The 20,329-nt window shown below is 46.5% G+C and overlaps 1 protein-coding gene across 4 annotated transcripts in view; it reads right to left on the reverse strand.

Annotated features, from left to right (window-relative positions):
- The window catches only part of wdr35 (WD repeat domain 35), a 64,809-nt gene extending 45,013 nt beyond the window's left edge, over positions 1–19,796 (reverse strand). For 2 of the 4 annotated variants that reach the window (XM_034195442.1, XM_034195441.1), the window contains exons 1-6: positions 19,484–19,795; positions 16,671–16,788; positions 7,781–7,852; positions 7,588–7,680; positions 7,374–7,502; positions 7,060–7,193 (exon numbers count right to left, since the gene is read on the reverse strand). In XM_034195442.1, the coding sequence (XP_034051333.1) occupies positions 7,060–7,193; positions 7,374–7,502; positions 7,588–7,680; positions 7,781–7,852; positions 16,671–16,788; positions 19,484–19,507 (570 nt within the window). In that variant the 5' untranslated portion in view covers positions 19,508–19,795. Of the gene's footprint in view, positions 1–7,059; positions 7,194–7,373; positions 7,503–7,587; positions 7,681–7,780; positions 7,853–16,670; positions 16,789–19,483 lie in introns of all 4 variants that reach the window. The other 2 variants (XM_034195443.1, XM_034195444.1) reach the window with 2 other exon arrangements.
- Positions 19,797–20,329: the final 533 nt, after the last annotated feature.

The following is a 20,329-nucleotide window of genomic DNA, read 5'->3' on the forward strand; positions in this document are numbered from 1 at the left end:
TAAAAGTTCCCTAAAAAGCCTTCAGTTAATTCAAAATGCTGCAGCTAGAGTACTGACGGGGACCAGAAGGAGAGAGCATATCTCACCCATATTGGCCTCTCTTCATTGGCTTCCTGTTAATTCTAGCACAGAATTTAAAATTCTTCTTCTTACTTATAAGGTTTTGAATAATCAGGTCCCATCTTATCTTAGGGACCTCGTAGTACCATATCACCCCAATAGAGCGCTTCGCTCTCAGACTGCAGGCTTACTTGTAGTTCCTAGGGTTTGTAAGAGTAGAATGGGAGGCAGAGCCTTCAGCTTTCAGGCTCCTCTCCTGTGGAACCAGCTCCCAATTCAGATCAGGGAGACAGACACCCTCTCTACTTTTAAGATTAGGCTTAAAACTTTCCTTTTTGCTAAAGCTTATAGTTAGGGCTGGATCAGGTGACCCTGAACCATCCCTTAGTTATGCTGCTATAGATGTAGACTGCTGGGGGGTTCCCATGATGCACTGTTTCTTTCTCTTTTTGCTCTGTATGCACCACTCTGCATTTAATCATTAGTGATCGATCTCTGCTCCCCTCCACAGCATGTCTTTTTCCTGGTTCTCTCCCTCAGCCCCAACCAGTCCCAGCAGAAGACTGCCCCTCCCTGAGCCTGGTTCTGCTGGAGGTTTCTTCCTGTAAAAAGGGAGTTTTTCCTTCCCACTGTAGCCAAGTGCTTGCTCACAGGGGGTCGTTTTGACCGTTGGGGTTTTACATAATTATTGTATGGCCTTGCCTTACAATATAAAGCGCCTTGGGGCAACTGTTTGTTGTGATTTGGCGCTATATAAAAAAATTGATTGATTGATTGATTGGTGGTGAGTTGGATCCGCTGGGAGGGTAGGACGCCGGTAAGACCTGGCAGGCCCAAACGTATCGTGAGGGTCTGCTGGGAACGACTGGCGGAACCCTCTGTCAGCGAGGTCTTCAACTCCCACCTCCGGGAGAGCTTCTCCCAGATCCCGGGGGAGGTTGGAGACATGGAGTCCGAGTGGACCATGTTCTCCACCTCCACTGTCGATGCGGCTGCTCGTAGCTGTGGTCGCAAGGTCTCTGGTGCCTGTCGCGGCGGCAATCCCCAAACCCGGTGCTGGACACCGGAAGTAAGGGATGCCATCAAGCTGAAGAAGGAGTCCTACTCATCTTTGTTGGTAGGTGGGACCCCAGAGGCAGCTGACAGGTACCGGCAGGCCAAGCGTGCCGCAGCCCGTGCGGTCGCAGAGGCAAAAACCCGGGTCTGGGAGGAGTTCGGAGAGGCTATGGAGGAGGACTATCGGTCGGCCTCGAAGAGATTCTGGCAAACCGTCCGACGCCTCAGGAGGCGGAAGCAGCTCTCCACCAGCACTGTTTACGGTGCGGGTGGGGAGCTGTTGACCCTGACTGGGGATGTTGTCGGGCGGTGGAAGGAGTACTTCGAGGATCTCCTCAATCCCATCATCACGTCTTCCGAAGAGGAAGCAGAGACTGGGGACTCGGAGGCGGACTCATCCATTACCCAGGTCGAAGTCACCGAGGTGGTTAGAAAGCTCCTCGGTGGCAAGGCTCCTGGGGTGGATGAAATCCGTCCTGAGTACCTTAAGTCTCTGGATGTTGTGGGGCTATCTTGGTTGACAAGACTCTGCAACATCGCGTGGCGATCGGGGACAGTGCCTCTGGATTGGCAGACCGGGGTGGTGGTCCCTCTGTTTAAGAAGGGGGACTGGAGGGTGTGTTCCAACTATAGGGGGATCACACTCCTCAGCCTCCCCGGTAAGGTCTATTCCAGAGTACCGGAGAGGAGAATTCGACCGATGGTTGAACCTCGGATTCAGGAGGAGCAGTGTGGTTTTCGTCCTGGTCGCGGCACACTGGACCAGCTCTACACGCTCCATCGGGTGCTCAAGGGTTCATGGGAGTTTGCCCAACCAGTCCACATGTGTTTTGTGGATCTGGAGAAGGCATTCGACCGTGTCCCTCGGCGCACCCTGTGGGGAGTGCTCCGGGAGTACGGGGTCCGGGGTCCATTGCTAAGGGCTATCCGGTCCCTGTACGACCGCAGCAGGAGCTTGGTTCGCATTGCCAGTAGTAAGTCAAACCTGTTTCCAGTGCAGGTTGGCCTCCGCCAGGGCTGCCCTTTGTCACCGGTTCTGTTCATTATTTTTATGGACAGAATTTCTAGGCGCAGCCAGGGTGTAGAGGGGGTCTGGTTTGGGAACCACAGAATCTCGTCTCTGCTGTTTGCGGACGATGTGGTTCTGTTGGCTTCGTCAAATCAGGACCTTCAGCGTGCACTGGGGCGGTTTGCAGCCGAGTGTGAAGCGTCCGGGATGAAAATCAGCACCTCCAAATCCGAGGCCATGGTTCTCGACTGGAAAAAGGTGCTTTGCCCTCTTCAGGTCGGTGGAGTGTCCTTGCCTCAAGTGGAGGAGTTTAAGTATCTCGGGGTCTTGTTCACGAGTGAGGGACGGATGGAGCGTGAGATCGATAGACGGATCGGTGCAGCATCTGCAGTGATGCGGTCGCTGTATCGGACCGTCGTGGTGAAGAGAGAGCTGAGTAGGGGGGCAAAGCTCTCGATTTACCGATCGATCTACGTTCCGATCCTCACCTATGGTCATGAGATTTGGCTCATGACCGAAAGAACGAGATTGCGAGTACAAGCAGCCGAAATGAGTTTCCTCCGCAGGGTGGCTAGGCACTCCCTTAGAGATAGGGTGAGGAGCTCGGTCACTCGGGAGGAGCTCGGAGTCAAGCCGCTGCTCCTCCACGTCGAAAGGAGTCAGTTGAGGTGGCTCGGGCATCTTTTCCGGATGCCCCCTGGACGCCTTGCTGGAGAGGTGTTCCGGGCACGTCCCACTAGGAGGAGGCCCCGGGGAAGACCCAGGACACGCTGGAGGGACTACATCTCTCAGCTGGCTTGGGAAAGCCTTGGGGTTCCCCCGAGATGCTGGAGGAGGTGTGTGTGGACTGGGAGGTCTGGGCGGCTTTGCTTGAGCTGCTGCCCCCGCGACCCGACTCTGGATAAAGCGGAAGAAAATGGATGGATGGATGGATGAAAAACAAAAGAACACTCCAACACATCACTAGTATTTTGTTGCACCACCTCTGGCTTTTATAACAGCTTGCAGTCTCTGAGGCATGGACTTAATGAGTGACAAACAGTACTCTTCGTCAATCTGGCTCCAACTTTCTCTGATTGCTGTTGCCAGATCAGCTTTGCAGGTTGGAGCCTTGTCATGGACCATTTTGTTCAACTTCCCCAAAGATTTTCAATTGGATTAAGATCCGGACTATTTGCAGGCCATGACATTGACCCTATGTGTCTTTTTGCAAGGAATGTTTTCACAGTTTTTGCTCTATGGCAAGATGCACTATCATCTTGAGAAATTATTTCATCATCCCCAAACATCCTTTCAATTGATGGGATAAGAAAAGTGTCCAAAATATCAACATAAACTTGTGCATTTATTGATGATGTAATGACAGCCATCTCCCCAGTGCCTTTACCTGACATGCAGCCCCATATCATCAATGACTATGGAAATTTACATGTTCTCTTCAGGCAGTCATCTTTATAAATCTCACTGGAACGGCACCAAACAAAAGTTCCAACATCATCACCTTGCCCAATGCAGATTCGAGATTCATCACTGAATATGACTTTCATCCAGTCATCCACAGTCCACGATTGCTTTTCCTTATCCCACTGTAACCTTGTTTTTTTTCTGTTTAGGTGTTAATGATGGCTTTCGTTTAGCTTTTCTGTATGTAAATCCCATTTCCTTTAGGCGGTTTCTTACAGTTCGGTCACAGACGTTGACTCCAGTTTCCTCCCATTCGTTCCTCATTTGTTTTGTTGTGCATTTTCGATTTTTGAGACATATTGCTTTAAGTTTTCTGTCTTGACGCTTTGATGTCTTCCTTGGTATACCAGTATGTTTGCCTTTAACAACCTTCCCATGTTGTTTGTATTTGGTCCAGAGTTTAGACACAGCTGACTGTGAACAACCAACATCTTTTGCAACATTGCGTGATGATTTACCCTCTTTTAAGAGTTTGATAATCCTCTCCTTTGTTTCAATTGACATCTCTCGTGTTGGAGCCATGATTCATGTCAGTCCACTTGGTGCAACAGCTCTCCAAGGTGTGATCACTCCTTTTTAGATGCAGACTAACAAGCAGATCTGATCTGATGCAGGTGTTAGTTTTGGGGATGAAAATTTACAGGGTGATTCCATAAGTTATTCCTCAGAATTGAGTGAGTCCATATTTTTTTCCCTGTGCTTGGTCTAACAAAGTAACCGTTACTGATGGCCACAATTTTTTTTCTTGATTTCTTGTAGTGTTTCTTAAAGCCAGAAAGTTGCCATTTGAAATGACTTTAGTTTTGTGTCATGTCTGTGATCTGCTTTTTTTTCTACAAAATTAAACAACTGAATGAACATCCTCCGAGGCCGGTGATTCCATAATTTTTGCCAGGGGTTGTACAATAATATTTTGTAGAGCTTCACCAATACATCAGTTAATTTAATTCAAGTATTTCATTTATATAGAGCCAAATCACAACAAAGTTGCTTCAAGGTGCTTCACACAAGTAAGGTCTAACCTTACTAACCCCTAGAGCAAGAACACAGGCGACAGTGGTAAGAAAAAACTCCCTCTGATGACTTGAGGACGAAACCTCAAGCAGATCAGACTCAAAGGGGTGACCCACTGCTTGGGTCATGCTACTGACACAACTGACAGTATGAATATACAGGAAATTGGGGAAATTTACATCGGTTGGCTGATATAAGCCTTTAACCAACATATCATATCAGTGTTGTTTTTGTTGATATAAAAACTTTTATTTTCCAGAATAAACAATGCAGAAAAACACTTTGGATGTCATTAGGTCATTTGTCCAGCAGAGGGGAGTTTGATGGCATTGTTTACAATGCTGGGACCCTCATCACACCTTGGTCATGCTACAAGAGACAGAGACAAAGTGACCAGCTGCCATTCATTTTCAATGAGACTAGGCATTTTACAGCAACAAGAGACAACTCGTCTCTATGCCGCCAACTAGTTGGGGCCAAAATAAATGAGAAGTCTATTTTATGCAAATGCTGAGCAATGCAGCATTGTAACCGCCAAGCATGACAGCAGCATGACATACATTGGTTGGTGGTTGTTGTTATATTTGTAATTATTTATAATGCCATAGGTATTAAAGGCACTGCGCTGCGGTGGTTTGAATCATATTTGTCTAATAGATTACAATTTGTTCATGTAAATGGGGAATCTTCTTCACAGACTAAAGTTAATTATGGAGTTCCACAAGGTTCTGTGCTAGGACCAATTTTATTCACTTTATACATGCTTCCCTTAGGCAGTATTATTAGACGGTATTGCTTAAATTTTCATTGTTACGCAGATGATACCCAGCTTTATCTATCCATGAAGCCAGAGGACACACACCAATTAGCTAAACTGCAGGATTGTCTTACAGACATAAAGACATGGATGACCTCTAATTTCCTGCTTTTAAACTCGGATAAAACTGAAGTTATTGTACTTGGCCCCACAAATCTTAGAAACATGGTGTCTAACCAGATCCTTACTCTGGATGGCATTACCCTGACCTCTAGTAATACTGTGAGAAATCTTGGAGTCATTTTTGATCAGGATGTGTCATTCAAAGCGCATATTAAACAAATATGTAGGACTGCTTTTTTGCATTTACGCAATATCTCTAAAATCAGAAAGGTCTTGTCTCAGAGTGATGCTGAAAAACTAATTCATGCATTTATTTCCTCTAGGCTGGACTACTGTAATTCATTATTATCAGGTTGTCCTAAAAGTTCCCTAAAAAGCCTTCAGTTAATTCAAAATGCTGCAGCTAGAGTACTGACGGGGACTAGAAGGAGAGAGCATATCTCACCCATATTGGCCTCTCTTCATTGGCTTCCTGTTAATTCTAGAATAGAATTTAAAATTCTTCTTCTTACTTATAAGGTTTTGAATAATCAGGTCCCATCTTATCTTAGGGACCTCGTAGTACCATATCACCCCAATAGAGCGCTTCGCTCTCAGACTGCAGGCTTACTTGTAGTTCCTAGGGTTTGTAAGAGTAGAATGGGAGGCAGAGCCTTCAGCTTTCAGGCTCCTCTCCTGTGGAACCAGCTCCCAATTCAGATCAGGGAGACAGACACCCTCTCTACTTTTAAGATTAGGCTTAAAACTTTCCTTTTTGCTAAAGCTTATAGTTAGGGCTGGATCAGGTGACCCTGAACCATCCCTTAGTTATGCTGCTATAGACGTAGACTGCTGGGGGGTTCCCATGATGCACTGTTTCTTTCTCTTTTTGCTCTGTATGCACCACTCTGCATTTAATCATTAGTGATCGATCTCTGCTCCCCTCCACAGCATGTCTTTTTCCTGGTTCTCTCCCTTAGCCCCAACCAGTCCCAGCAGAAGACTGCCCCTCCCTGAGCCTGGTTCTGCTGGAGGTTTCTTCCTGTTAAAAGGGAGTTTTTCCTTCCCACTGTAGCCAAGTGCTTGCTCACAGGGGGTCGTTTTGACCGTTGGGGTTTTACATAATTATTGTATGGCCTTGCCTTACAATATAAAGCGCCTTGGGGCAACTGTTTGTTGTGATTTGGCGCTATATAAAAAAATTGATTGATTGATTGATTAAACTCTCACAGTCTGAAAATACCAGTAGATTTGAACAGTTTAGATAACAAAAGGAAAAGGTAAAGTCTGGATCACAACCCTCATCATTTAACTTTGTGACCAACTACACAATCATGATGACAATGACATGTCTTCAACCATCCCTGCCTTTAGATTGCTATACCCAACAATATCCATATTAATTATTGTATGGCCTTGCCTTACAATATAAAGCGCCTTGGGGCAACTGTTTGTTGTGATTTGGCGCTATATAAAAAAAATTGATTGATTGATTGATAATAAAGTTTATATTTAAACTGTAAAACATCAAATACATTTCTTTGTCATAAGAGTTTGGTAATGAAATGTTGCATTTAATTTAAGATTACAAACTCACAATGAAGTTTCCTTGACTGTCATAGATATGTACTTCCCCATTGGCCATTCCAAAGAGGAGGATCTTGCTGTCTGGTGACCACGCCACATGAGCAAGCTGATTTCCCTTAAGCTCCTTTCCCCAAATCCGGTTACCTGAAGAAACAAAAACAAGACCTGATTCTATTTTGCATGTTGGTCTTGTCAGAACTTAAAATATTTACTTTGATAAAAATGAGAATAAACAAATCTTTGTCAATGGAGACTAATTTCTTGTCGAAAAAATATTGTGATGAATTTGTTGCTGGATTTCTAACTACATGAAACTATTTTTACCATCAACAGATCCAACAATTACTGCTCCGTCTTCATACACGATGCAGATCTTCTGACCGTCGGCATTCCAACTCATGCTCCTCACCACAGATTTGTTCCGGTTGTTGATCATCTCCTCATACCAGGAACCTTAGGAAGATGCAAATATATAAACCCTAAATCTACTGTATTATTACCAGATAACTTGCATCTTCAGCTTGACAGCTGTAATCACCTTTGTAGAGCATCCACACAATGATGAGCCCATTTTGGTCACTAGTTGTCAGCTTTTCATACTGTTCATTCCATGTTACCACTTGTACTGCTCCTGCAAGTTAGGACACTAAGATGTAATTTCAGTGTAAGTGCCACAAACATTATAACGATAACCAGTTTAATATAAAGTATGTTATTTAGAAAAATCTCACCACTATGTCCTTCTAACGTCTGGTTCATTGAGAGATTACTGGGGGCAGCAAGTCCTTTCAGTTTAATGTCATCTGTTAAAAAGCAAAGAGAAACAAGTTAAATTCAGAGGAGCATCATGGTTTAAGTAACTTGAGCCATAAAAACATCTGTTTAATCAATCATCAATCAACTTTTTTCTTATATAGCGCCAAATCACAACAAACAGTTGCCCCAAGGCGCTCTGAAAGTCCTCCACAGCTTTGGAACATTTAAGTTTACAGTGCATATCACTAGTAAAAAAAATGTCAAACAAGCTAATGATTATAAAGAAATGAATAATTTTTAAAATATTGAAGTATTTTGTTTTATTTTTGGTGCTATATGTGTTGTGTGGGCCGCTGAAGAGGAGGTACTGCTGGCCCACCACCAGAGGGCGCCCTGGTGGTGGGCCAGCAGTAATTACTGGGTGTACACACACCCACACCTAACTGTTTCTGCTTCCTGCCAGCAGTACCAGATCCGACAGCCGGAGACGGTGGCCACCTGGGGACTAGGGACTTGGCGGCTCCAGTATATTCCGGGCTCGGTGGCAGTGGAAATCGTGTGGGATCCGGTTCCTGTCTGGACAGACGTCTTCTATCCTCGAGCCTGTCCACACGTCACCTCTGTGGATTGACTACATATAAATTCCGTGATCGTCTGTATTTCGCTGTGCACATTCACAACAGTAAAGTGTTGTATTTTGGCTCATTCATTGTCCATTCATTTAAGCCCCCTGTTGTGGGTCCGTGTTACTACACTTTCACAACAGGATATCTCGGCCAACGTCATGGATCCCGAGGGGCGTCAACCATATGTTGGACAACCAATGGAAGAGCAGGGTGCACAGGCGTCAGCAGGAGGCGTGATTGGTGAGTTGCAGCAAATCCTCACCGCCTTTACTGCTCAGTTGGATCTAATGACCGAGCAGAACGTCATCCTCAACCGCAGGATGGAGGCTCTCACCGTGCAAGTGGAAGCGCGCGCTCAGGGCGCTGCTGCAGCGTCTCCTCCTGCTGACCCGGTGCCAAATACAGACGTACCAAAGGTCATTCAACGACCCCCCCCACCATCCCCTGAAGCATACATAAGTCCCCCAGAGCCGTACGGAGGTTGTGTGGAGACGTGCGCTGACTTTTTAATGCAGTGTTCGCTCGACTTTGCACAGCGTCCCGTGATGTACGCGTCAGACGCCAGTAGGGTGGCTTATGTAATTAATTTGCTTCGAGGTGAAGCACGCGCTTGGGCTACAGCGCTTTGGGAGCAGAATTCACGGCTCCTTACCACTTATACTGGGTTTGTGAGGGAGTTCAGAACGTTTTTGATCACCCTAACAGAGGCGAGACCGCGTCAACCGTGCTGCTGTCTATGAGACAGGGGCGTCGGAGCGCAGCTGAATGTGCTGTCGACTTCCGCATCGCAGCTGCGAGGTCTGGCTGGAATACGACTGCGCTCCGCGCCGCCTTCATAAATGGACTGTCGTAGGTCCTGAAGGAGCACCTGGTGACCAAGGAGGAACCGCGGGATTTGGACGGACTTATCGATCTAGTCATACGTTTAGACAATCGATTAGAAGAACGCCGTCGGGAGCGAGACGAAGGACGTGGCCGGGCACGCACCGTCCCTCTCCCTTCCGGGTCCGAAAAGGTTCCGCCCTCCCCACGCTCCACAGCCCTGGCGCTCCGTGTGGCAACAGCTCCCCCTGCTGACGATGCTATGGACACGAGCAGGGCCAAATTAAGATCATCTAACAGACAGAGGAGACTGGCCCGCGGGGAGTGCTTTTTCTGCAGCTCAAGTGGGCATCAGCAGAGAGACTGCCCCAAGCGGTTAAACACAAACGCCCGCCCTTAAAAACTGGGTTAAGGGTGGGCCAAGACATTCACGTGGGACATACATGTATTTCCACACGTCTCCCAGTTACGATCCTGAGCGGGGATTTAACCCTTCAAGCCCCAGCACTGGTGGACACGGGGTCAGAAGGGACTCTGCTGGATAGCAGATGGGCAAGGGAGGTAGGGCTCCCTCTGGTGGCGCTTCCTTCACCTTTGAAGGTTGGGGCACTAGATGGCACCCTTCTCCCTTTAATCACACACAAGACACAACCAGTAGTTCTGGTGGTGTCTGGGAATCATTGGGAGGAGATTGAGCTTTTTGTTACTCCTTCTACCTCCAGAGTGATTTTGGGCTTCCCGTGGATGGTAAAACACAATCCCCGGATTGATTGGCCGTCTGGGGTTGTGGCTCAGTGGAGCGAAACCTGCCACCGGGAGTGTTTAGGATCCTCGGTTCCCCCCGGTTTAATTGCTAATGAGGAGGTTAAAGTCCCCCCAATCTGACGGCGGTGCCGGTTGAGTACCACAACCTTGCTGACGTCTTTAGCAAAGATCTGGCACTCGCCCTTCCCCCGCACCGTCCGTACGATTGTGCCATTGATTTGATCCCGGGCGTCGAGTACCCGTCCAGCAGGCTGTACAACCTCTCACGTCCTGAGCGCGAATCAATGGAGACCTATATCCGGGACTCATTAGCTGCCGGGCTGAGCCGGAACTCCACCTCCCCGATGGGTGCTGGTTTCTTTTTTGTGGGCAAGAAAGATGGCGGACTCCGTCCATGCATTGACTACAGAGGGCTGAACGAGATCACGGTTCACAACCGATACCCATTACCTCTGTTGGATTCAGTATTCACGCCCCTGCATGGAGCCCAAATTTTCACCAAACTAGATCTTAGGAATGCGTATCACCTGGTTCGGATCCGGAAAGGAGACGAGTGGAAGACGGCATTTAACACCCTGTTAGGTCACTTTGAGTACCTGGTCATGCCGTTCAGCCTCACTAACGCCCCCGCGACGTTCAAAGCTTTGGTAAATGACATCTTGCGGGACTTCCTGCACTGATTTGTCTTTGTATATCTGGACGATATACTCATCTTTTCCCCGGACCCTGAGACTCATGTCCAGCATGTACGTCAGGTCCTACAGCGGTTGTTGGAGAACCGGCTGTTTGTGAAGGGGGAGAAGTGCGAGTTCCACCGCACTTCTTTGTCCTTCCTGGGGTTCATAATCTCCTCCAACTCCGTCGCCCCTGATCCGGCCAAGGTTGCGGCGGTGAGAGATTGGCCCCAACCGACAAGCCGTAGGAAGCTGCAACAGTTCCTCGGCTTTGCAAATTTCTACAGGAGGTTCATTAAGGGCTACAGTCAGGTAGTTAGCCCCCTGACAGCCCTGACCTCCCCAAAAGTCCCCTTCACCTGGTCGGATCGGTGCGAAGCCGCGTTTAGGGAGTTGAAACGTCAGTTTTCGACTGCACCAGCACCAGTTCTGGTGCAGCCCGATCCTTGCCGCCAGTTTGTGGTTGAAGTGGACGCCTCTGACTCAGGGATAGGAGCCGTGTTATCCCAGAGCGGGGAGTCTGACAAGGTTCTTCACCCTTGTGCCTACTTTTCTCGCAGGTTGACCCCGGCAGAGCGGAACTATGACGTCGGCAATCGGGAACTTCTTGCGGTGAAGGAGTCTCTTGAGGAGTGGAGACACCTGTTGGAGGGAGCTTTGGAGCCGTTCACGGTTTTCACGGACAATCGGAACCTGGAGTATATCAGGACCGCCAAGCGGCTGAACCCCAGGCAAGCACGCTGGTCATTGTTCTTCGGGCGTTTTGACTTCCGGATCACCTATTGTCCCGGGACAAAGAACCAAAGGTCGGATGCCCTGTCCCGGGTACATGAAGATGAAGTCAAAACAGAGCTGTCGGATCCGCCGGTATCCATCATACTTGAGTCCACTATCGTGGCCACCCTCACCTGGGACGTGGAGAAGACCGTCCGGGAGGCCCTGGCACGGAGCCCGGACCCAGGCACAGGCCCGAAGAACCGCCTCTACATCCCACCAGAGGCCAGAGCTGCTGTCCTGGACGTCTGTCACGGTTCCAAGCTCTCCTGTCACCCAGGGGTGCAAAGGACCGTGGCAGTGGTCCGGTAGCGCTTCTGGTGGGCGTCCATGGAAGCCGACGTCCGGGAATACGTTCAGGCCTGTACCACCTGTGCCAGGGGCAAGGCAGACCACTCCAAAACTCAAGGACTTCTGCAACCGCTCCCGGTGCCTCGTCGCCCCTGGTCCCACATTGGCCTGCCGTCCCAGGGCATGTCGAACATCCTCACGGTAGTGGACCGTTTCTCCAAGGCGGCCCACTTCGTGGCCCTCCCGAAGCTCCCAACGGCCCAGGAGACAGCAGACCTCCTGGTCCACCATGTTGTGCGTCTGCATGGGATACCAAGTGACATTGTCTCGGATCGTGGTCCTCAGTTCTCCTCACAGGTCTGGAGGAGCTTCTGCAAAGAACTGGGGGCCACCGTGAGCCTCTCGTCCGGGTATCACCCGCAGACCAACGGACAGGCAGAGCAGGCCAACCAAGAACTAGAACAAGCCCTACGCTGTGTGACATCCACGCACCCGACGGCCTGGAGTGACCATCTGGCCTGGATCGAGTACGCACATAACAGCCAGGTGTCCTCTGCCACCGGCCTCTCCCCGTTTGAGGTGTGTTTGGGGTACCAGCCCCTATTGTTTCCCATGGTGGAGGGAGAGGTCGGTGTGCCCTCAGTCCAGGCCCACCTGCGAAGATGCCGTCGGGTGTGGCGTACCGCCCGTTCTGCCTTGTTGAAGGCCCGGACGAGGGCTAAGGCCCATGCAGACCGCCGGCGTTCCCCGGCCCCTGCATACCAGCCCGGGCAGGAGGTGTGGCTTTCAACTAAGGACATCCCCCTCCAAGTGGACTCCCCTAAGTTGAAGGACAGGTACATTGGACCGTTTAAAATTCTCAAGATCCTCAGCCCTGCCGCAGTGAAGCTCCAGCTCCCGGCTTCACTGCGGATCCACCCTGTTTTTCATGTCTCCAGGGTTAAACCACACCACACCTCACCCCTCTGTGCTCCCGGACCGGCGCCGCCTCCTGCCCGGATCATCGACGGGGAACCCGCGTGGACAGTACACCGGCTCCTGCATGTCCATCAAAAGGGTCGGGGGTTCCAGTATCTGGTGGACTGGGAGGGGTATGGACCCGAAGAACGCTCCTGGGTGAAGAGGAGCTTCATCCTGGACCCGGCCCTCCTGGCCGACTTCTACACCCGACACCCCGACAAGCCTGGTTGAGGGGGGGGTCCTGTTGTGTGGGCCACTGAAGAGGAGGTACTGCTGGCCCACCACCAGAGGGCGCCCTGCCTGAAGTGCGGGCTTCAGGCACGAGAGGGCGCTGCCGCCTCACAGGAACAGCCGGGAGGGACAGCTGTCATTCATCAACTCCTGACAGCTGTCACCTATCACCATCTCATCAGCCACTCCATAAAGGCCGGACGACATCTCCACCCCGCTGCCGAGATATCACCTACCATTGGAGGTAATAATCCTCAGCCATATCTGTGCCGTATCGCACTCCAACTGTTTGTCTGTCTGTTACAGGAGTACCTGGTTACTTGTGTCAGCTGGAAGCTGAACTGGTCGGTGACGGCAGGGTGATGGATCGCACCCTTCACGATCAGTGAGACAAGTGACTGTTTCAGGTTCTGTAAAAGACTGTGTGTTCGTAATTGCGGAGGTGGAGGTGTAATTCCCACCTGGATTGCTGACTGTTACTGGGTGTGCACACACCCACACCTAACTGTTTCTGCTTCCTGCCAGCAGTACCAGATCCGACAGCCGGAGACGGTGGCCACCTGAGGACTCGGGACTTGGCGGATCCAGTATCTTCCGGGTTCGGTGGCAGTGGAAATCGTGTGGGATCCGGTTCCTGTCTGGACAGACGTCTTCTATCCTCGAGCCTGCCCACACGTCACCTCTGTGGATTGACTACATATAAATTCCGTAATCGTCTGTATTTCTGGTGGGCATCCGACAGAAAGGCGATGATGAGTGACCGCTTTCAACCGGACAGCCAGGATGTGGACCATTTGTGTTATTGGCCAAGCTGGCACCAAAGGCAAAGATGTGCACAGTCCTGACGGTACATTCGGATGCTGCAAAATATGGAGGATTTTACCCCACCTCCTCATACGAAGCCTAAATGAATTCTGCAATAATGGATTTATCAATCAGTCATATTGTATGTACTGTTGCAGCCACTATAAGAATCGCCATATTTTAAAATTTGCAGATGATTCTGTTATAATCAGTCTCCTGCATGGTGATGAAAGGGAACATGGCCCTGTCGTGGCAGATATGGTTCAGTGGTGTGACGACTCCTTCTTGCAGCTGAATGTTGACAAGACAAAAGATATGGTTATTGCCTTTCGGAAACGGATGTCCTCACCCAAAACCACTATAAACAAAGGCCTACAGGTGGAGTATGTGGACAACTATAAATACTTGGGAACGCTGATCGATAGCAAGTTGAACTTTAATGACAATGCAGACCTGCTGTACAAGAAGGGGCAGCAGCATCTGTTTTGTCTTCGTAAGTTGTCATATTTTCAAGTGGACAGGACAATAATGACCCTATTTTATAAATCTTGTATTGAATCGGTTTTAAATTTTTCGATGATGTGCTGGTACGGAAATCTCAGCATTAAAGCAAGGAAGCCACTTCACAACATTGTAGAATTGTGCAGCAAGCTTTTGGGAGCCCAGCAGACCTCACTGTCTGACTTGTTTTCCAGACAGGTGAGGAGGAAGGCTCAGAGAATTTTATCTGATCTGGCCCACCCTCTCCATGGTGAATTTTGTTTTTTGCCATCTGGAGCGAGGCTTAGGTTTCCTACAGTGAGGAGTAACAGATATAAGCATTCCTTTGTACCTGTGGCTATCTCTGTTCTGAATGCTGATCGGAGGAGAGAAGCAGATACATAGGGTTGATGGCAAATCGTGTTAGGTAACTCGGTTCCTTTTCCATCGATCCAGGTCTGTACTGTGTCCCCCTTGTGTACTGAATGTTTGGTGTGTTTTTTCTTTTCTTTCTTTTCTTTTCTTTTATTCTGTGCTTTTCTGTATACCCATTGCTGTACAGCTCGTTGCTCCTTTGGAGACACTGAATAAATAAAGTGAAAGTGAAAGTGTATGCATGAAAAAATTTACATGGAGGCAGAAATATTTTGCGGCTTTGCTCACTGACCATAACTCACGTTGATTAATAAGGTGAGAAACCCACATAAACTCTGTTGTCAAAGAGAGTTTTTTCCAGCTACATCTTCTGATTCTCAGTAGATGTGATCTTGAGACAGCCATTCATGCTTTCATAAGCTCCAGACTTGATTACTGTAATGCACTTTATGCTGATATTCACCAATCTTCTCCTGCACGTTACCAACTTGTGCAAAATGCTGCTGCTCTTCTTTTAATGAACACCATACGTGAGTACCTATATTACACCTGTACTTTACTCACTCCACTGGTTTCCAGTTCATTCTAGAATTGATTTTATTTTGATCTTTGATTTTACTATAAAGCACTTTGGACACTGTGTGGCTGCTATAACTGACTATAGAAATAATGTTGGTTGACTGAAAGCGGACCAGTTTTTAACCAAAATGTTGCTGAACACATTGAAAACTGTATTATCCAAGGAGTAGTAATAATATTAACAGTAATTTTTAAATTCAACAGTTGTGTCACTGATGTTTAGTCAGTGCTAACACAACATGCGGCTGCAGCAGAGTCAGCTGGACTAGGCCACAGAAAAATTCCTTTTGGAAATCTGTCAATTACGAAGCTTAACACAAAACATTCTTTTACTCAGCAGCAAGTGAACACTCTCCACAGAAAACCGGAGTTATCAGTATTTTATCTTTTCCCTGCTTGGTCTGGGGCACGGTTCCTTCTGGACCACAATACAGAACACCTCTGAAAGTCAAGCCAGATCTGAGCCAGTGGGCCTGCTCAATCCAAGGCGTGGAGCACTTGCCTTAGTCAAATAAACTGGAGTTTGTTGGTGTAACAGACTCAGGCACAGTCCAGAATGCATAGTGTGAATTCATCCAAAACGAACAATAGCAGCTATGGCATTATTCATCCAAAATGAACAATGCCATAGCTGCCAGTTTTACTGCAGAATCAAAGCAATGTTTTGTGGCACTGCAGTGCCCTATGTTGTGAACTCAAGTCCTATTCATCGTGTGCTGTTTTTAATTTCCAATCCAATTATGACATACATCTACATCAAGACCAACATGTTGGGGTGCAATGTGGAAAAAACTGTGGAGAAATATGTCTAGCTGTGTCACACAGTGTGTCGTTCTAGGTGGGCTCACCCTTTTACATTTAAATTCACTTTAAAAGGGGGTGTGCTCTTGGGAGAAATAGCACAGGTTGCACAAACACTTTGTATCAATGTGTTGAGTATTTGAGTTTGTAGAATTAATACAATGACAAAAGCAGCATGAATGACAAATCAACTGGTCTTCTCTTCCAAAAAGAGCTTAGCACACAGAAGTATTGTACTGGACATTTTAGCATATGTAGAGCACTGTTCATAAAGAAATCTTTTGATAATTACGCATATTTTTTTCCATGCAAGTTACTAATTTACTGGGCTACTTTTAAGAAAATATTATTTCAAAATAACTAGAGACCTATAAGGAAGTTCAGAAAACAAACCTCTCCTATACACACACACACACACACACACACACACACACACACACACACACACACACACACACACACACACACACACACACACACACACACACACACACACACACACACACACACACACACACACACACACTCACTCACTCACTCACTGGCCACTTTATTAGGCACACTTTGCTAGTACTGGGTTGGACCCTTTTGCGTTCAGAACTGCCTTAATTCTCCGTGGCATAGATTCAACAATGTGCTAGAAACATTCGCCAGAGATGTTGGTCCATATTGACATGACGTACCTGTCTGTGTTTCGAGCTTGAGCACTCTCAGGAGACCATCATCTCCTCCACATGTGATGAAGCCTTGATCTTTGTTCCAGGAGATGCACCTCAGATGGATATTGTTGGGTATAGCAATCTAAAGGCAGGGATGGTTGAAGACATGTCATTGTCATCATGATTGTGTAGTTGGTCACAAAGTTAAATGATGAAGGTTGTGATCCAGACTTTACCTTTTCCTTTTGTTATCTAAACTGTTCAAATCTACTGGTATTTTCAGACTGAGAGTTTAATCAATCAATCAATCAATTTTTTTATATAGCGCCAAATCACAACAAACAGTTGCCCCAAGGCGCTTTATATTGTAAGGCAAGGCCATACAATAATTATGTAAAACCCCAACGGTCAAAACGACCCCCTGTGAGCAAGCACTTGGCTACAGTGGGAAGGAAAAACTCCCTTTTAACAGGAAGAAACCTCCAGCAGAACCAGGCTCAGGGAGGGGCAGTCTTCTGCTGGGACGGGTTGGGGCTGAGGGAGAGAACCAGGAAAAAGACATGCTGTGGAGGGGAGCAGAGATCGATCACTAATGATTAAATGCAGAGTGGTGCATACAGAGCAAAAAGAGAAAGAAACAGTGCATCATGGGAACCCCCCAGCAGTCTACGTCTATAGCAGCATAACTAAGGGATGGTTCAGGGTCACCTGATCCAGCCCTAACTATAAGCTTTAGCAAAAAGGAAAGTTTTAAGCCTAATCTTAAAAGTAGAGAGGGTGTCTGTCTCCCTGATCTGAATTGGGAGCTGGTTCCACAGGAGAGGAGCCTGAAAGCTGAAGGCTCTGCCTCCCATTCTACTCTTACAAACCCTAGGAACTACAAGTAAGCCTGCAGTCTGAGAGCGAAGCGCTCTATTGGGGTGATATGGTACTACGAGGTCCCTAAGATAAGATGGGACCTGATTATTCAAAACCTTATAAGTAAGAAGAAGAGTTTTAAATTCTATTCTAGAATTAACAGGAAGCCAATGAAGAGAGGCCAATATGGGTGAGATATGCTCTCTCCTTCTAGTCCCCGTCAGTACTCTAGCTGCAGCATTTTGAATTAACTGAAGGCTTTTTAGGGAACTTTTAGGACAACCTGATAATAATGAATTACAATAGTCCAGCCTAGAGGAAATAAATGCATGAATTAGTTTTTCAGCATCACTCTGAGACAAGACCTTTCTGATTTTAGAGATATTGCATAAATGCAAAAAAGCAGTCCTATATATTTGTTTAATATGCGCTTTGAATGACATATCCTGATCAAAAATGACTCCAAGATTTCTCACAGTATTACTAGAGGTCAGGGTAATGCCATCCAGAGTAAGGATCTGGTTAGACACCATGTTTCTAAGATTTGTGGGGCCAAGTACAATAACTTCAGTTTTATCTGAGTTTAAAAGCAGGAAATTAGAGGTCATCCATGTCTTTATGTCTGTAAGACAATCCTGCAGTTTAGCTAATTGGTGTGTGTCCTCTGGCTTCATGGATAGATAAAGCTGGGTATCATCTGCGTAACAATGAAAATTTAAGCAATACCGTCTAATAATACTGCCTAAGGGAAGCATGTATAAAGTGAATAAAATTGGTCCTAGCACAGAACCTTGTGGAACTCCATAATTAACTTTAGTCTGTGAAGAAGATTCCCCATTTACATGAACAAATTGTAATCTATTAGACAAATATGATTCAAACCACCGCAGCGCAGTGCCTTTAATACTAAAACCAAATGATGCTAAAACCAAAAATACAACAGAATATGGAAAGCGTAAACAGACATATAATCATTTATTAGGCTTGTGCTTTGAATTAAATCTGTCACCTCACTCGACTCACAACTTTAGTTAACAAAGTGCTGCAAAAACAATTATTAAAAGAACGGACAGTTACACATCAAAAAACAAGGAGAAATGAAAAATGACAAAAAAAATTTAAAATTTTAAAAATAGTCAAGATGACAAGTGACTGCTGTACAAATAATATTTCAAAAATTCTGATTTTCTGCGCTGAATAACTGTCCACATTTAAGCAGTAATAGCTTTTACATGGGCAAGTGCATTTTGGCGCCACATGCCCAGATATGTCAAGTGCCCTTGCCCCATGCCCACCAACCTCCATTTCACCTCCTCCCACCCCTCAATTTCACTGTATTTAATGATATGATGAACTACTGTCTGGAATTTGAATAACTGTCCAGAATCTGAATAACTGTCCACATTTAAGCAGTAATAGCTTTTACATGGGCAAGTGCATTTTGGCACCACCTGCCCAGATATGTCAAGTGCCCTTGCCCCATCAACCCCAACCCCTCATTTCACCCCCTCCCACCCCACCATATGACCGCTTTCAATGATAAGCCGAACTACTGTCTGGAAAATGAATAACTGTGCAGAATCTGAATAACTGTCCACACTTGAGCAGTAACAGCTTTTACATGGGCAAGTGTATTTTGGTGACACCTGCCCAGATATGTCGAGTGCCCTTGCCCCATGCCCACCAACCTACATTTCACCCCCTCCCACCCCTCAATTTCACTGTATTTCGCCCTCTCGTGCCTGTATGTGTATTTACATTTTAAAAACATTTTTTGCCCATAATACAACCAGAACTGCTTCATCGCGAATTACTGACGGAATAATGAACTACTGTCTAACTTCACGCCGGTTGAAAGGTTGCGCTACGTACGAATAGAATTTGGGATTATTAATACGTACGAATAGCCACTTCCATAAGTGTACGTACAAGACTCATTTTGAATATCTCTAACATTCCCTAACAATGAAGATACTCACCTTTTTGCTAAGGTAAATGAACATGTCGATGATGATATTTAGGTTTCTATTAATCCACCGTAAATAAATTACAGCACACTAGCTAGCGTTACGAAGCTAAAGTGAGCTAACGGTTCCAAATCACATCATCACTTATTTCAGTAAGTTAAACTATATTGTTAACGCTCGTCGAGCGAGGAAATTAATAACATGCTGCAGTTAACTAATACTAAAGATGTTTATAAAGACGTGCAGGTGGTTACGTTACTATGACATCGACCCTTCAGCTTTCTTTGTTTCGAGGAGGCTGATTATCCTGAAGCACTGTTCCGAGACTTGGTTCGTTTCAAGAAAAACTCGTGAAATGTGTTACTTTAAACCCGTGTCTGCGGGGACACCTGTTCAAAATACTAAAATAACAACGTAATTTACCGTCCTTATTATTACGTGCTGTTTTTTCATAATTATCTGATAGTAAGTCACAATTATAACAGTGCGATTCATAAATATAACATGCAAAATCATAATTATTCAAAGCTAATAACTTAAAAATTAATATCGCGAATTGAGAAACACTGTCATAATTATGATTAAATACGATTAAATTGCTATAAACACTGCGAGCTCTATGAACGAACCATAGAACCTATATCCGAGACAGTGGTTCAAAATGGATGGATGGATGGTTCAAAATGGGTCAAAGATTCATAAGTACTGATTTGCTCGTGCAAAATCCGACAGTGATGATGCATGATGCATAACTTTAGCTAAGTAAGAAATATTTAAAATTCGACGTTTCTTTGCATGTTTTAAAAGACGGCAGAAAAGCTACAGCGTGTTTCGGTCTCCAGTGGTAACCGTAAACCG

This window comes from Thalassophryne amazonica, chromosome 19 (genome assembly GCF_902500255.1).
Source record: "Thalassophryne amazonica chromosome 19, fThaAma1.1, whole genome shotgun sequence".
NCBI lineage: Eukaryota > Metazoa > Chordata > Actinopteri > Batrachoidiformes > Batrachoididae > Thalassophryne > Thalassophryne amazonica.